This window comes from Penaeus monodon, chromosome 31, assembly GCF_015228065.2.
Source record: "Penaeus monodon isolate SGIC_2016 chromosome 31, NSTDA_Pmon_1, whole genome shotgun sequence".
NCBI lineage: Eukaryota > Metazoa > Arthropoda > Malacostraca > Decapoda > Penaeidae > Penaeus > Penaeus monodon.
Window position 1 is genome coordinate 30640425 of NC_051416.1, and position 2156 is coordinate 30642580.

The 2156-nt window shown below is 35.9% G+C and overlaps 1 protein-coding gene across 1 annotated transcript in view; it reads left to right on the top strand.

Annotated features, from left to right (window-relative positions):
* Window positions 1-2156, top strand: part of LOC119592950 (muscle calcium channel subunit alpha-1-like) — a gene marked incomplete at its 5' end in the record, with an annotated part of 130968 nt that overhangs the window by 86715 nt on the left and 42097 nt on the right. The window contains 3 exon segments of the mRNA XM_037941842.1: window positions 74-220; window positions 366-567; window positions 1223-1492. Of these exon segments, the coding sequence (XP_037797770.1) occupies window positions 74-220; window positions 366-567; window positions 1223-1492 (619 nt within the window).

Below are 2156 nucleotides of genomic sequence, written 5' to 3' on the forward strand. Positions count from 1 at the left end.
TTTGGCCTAATTTTTGTGTTACACCATTTTGTTGACTTTTTCAAGTTTTTATCTCTGCTTTGCTACCCTCCAGGGGCCAATACATTGTATATCAGGATGGAGACATAAACAAACCCATGGTGGAGAAGAGAGTTTGGGAGAAGAACTCATTCCACTTTGACAATGTGGCCAAGGCAATGCTGACCCTTTTCACGGTGTCTACCTTTGAGGGGTGGCCTGGGTAAGTCACAGAATGTTGCATGATGTATTACTCTATTACTGTAGGAAGTACTGTAATAATTTTTACCCTATCATTTAGAGTGTCAGTATTTAAAAAACATACTTGAAATTGCGTTTAACCTCAGAAAATTATGCTACACTTGCAGGTTGCTGTATGTTTCCATCGACTCCAACACAGAGGATGTGGGTCCTGTACATAACTACCGACCCATGGTAGCAATCTACTACATCATCTACATCATTATCATTGCCTTCTTCATGGTTAACATCTTCGTTGGTTTTGTTATTGTCACCTTCCAGAGCGAGGGAGAGCAAGAGTACAAGAACTGTTGTTTAGACAAAAATCAGGTATGTTTTAGTTTTACTAAAGTGTCATCTTTAGAAAGGTCAAAGAAATTTATGGGTAAATCATTTTTATTTCTGGAAGGAACTTATGGATAAAGATTTGAGGTATTGAGATATGGATTGAGTTATATCAGTGTCTTTGGGAGAGCCAGAGAGAGCCAAGTGTCTATAAAAAATAGGGATTTTTATAAAGAGGGTGGATAAAATCATTAGATTGGGTGAGGAAAAATTATAGCTACTAGTGATAAATTCAGTATACTTAGACAAAATTCTTGTTTAGAGGGATTTTATAATTGGTAAAAAAGGGGATATTATGTACATAATTATGGAAAGAGGTGATGTAAGTGTGAAAAGAAATTATTCATTGTAGCCTGCAGTTTCCAACATTACAGGGAAATGGAGTATTTGAAAAGGTGATAAAGCAATAGTTATCATGGAAGAAACAGTTATTGGGAAGACATGTGGATCATTAGAGGATGTTGAGGTCATTACAAAGCTCCTTAAAAATTATAGGAATAATGGAGTCTGTCTAATGGGATAGGATAAAGTAGGCATTTGGCACAGCAAGACGACAAGATAGGCAACTGTAATATAGACCACAAAGACTCCATCAAACATCTCCCTGTCTCAGAGTCAGTGTTTCTTCTTCTTTCCACAGAGGAACTGTATAGAGTTTGCGCTGAAGGCCAAGCCTGTGCGGCGTTACATTCCCAAGAACAGATTCCAGTACAAGATCTGGTGGTTTGTGACATCACAGCCATTTGAATACGCAATCTTCACTTTAATTATGCTGAACACAGTCTCCCTAGCTATGAAGTTCCGTGGGGAGCCAGAGGCCTACACTCATGCCCTTGATATTCTCAATCTCATCTTCACTGCTGTCTTTGCCCTTGAGTTTGTCCTCAAGATTATGGCCTTCAGATTCAAGGTAATCTTTTCTCTTTAATTATTTCACATATTTTTTTCCTCACTTCTGGTGAGTCATTTTTCTATTTCTTTTATTTTAAGAGTCTATTTGTTTTTTTTCCAAACAGATAGATAGGTCTTTCTAGTTTTTTGGGGAGTCTTGCATGTGAACTAGCATTTTAGTCACTTTGGAATCAAGGTTCGTAAGGTATCCTTGTATGAACTTTATTTTCTTATTCTTATTTTTGGTTTATGATCATGGTTTATAGCCAAATAAAAGTATTAAAAACTCCATAACAAATTTTTTGAATAGTTATTAACTATAATTGGATTTTTTTCTGCACTACATTTGGAGGATCATGTAATATTTTTTTATGGAGTATTTATTACCTGACCTTATTTGTACCATCTCAACTGCAATTAGAAAATTGTGAGTTTTAGACTAAACTTGATAAGAATCCAATACTCCATTATTTGTTTAGATAAGTGTAAATTATATGTCATTGCTGTGAACTAGCAGTAAGGGCATCATTGGTTATGAGTAGGGGTGAGTCTACTTGTTATTTCTACCAACAATTAAGTATACCAGGCTAAAACTGGCCCTGATTAACAAAAATATATTTCCTGTCCAGTGGTGGATTTAGAAAATATGTTAAGAAGCAATGTGTTTTGTTGGGGGAGGGAGT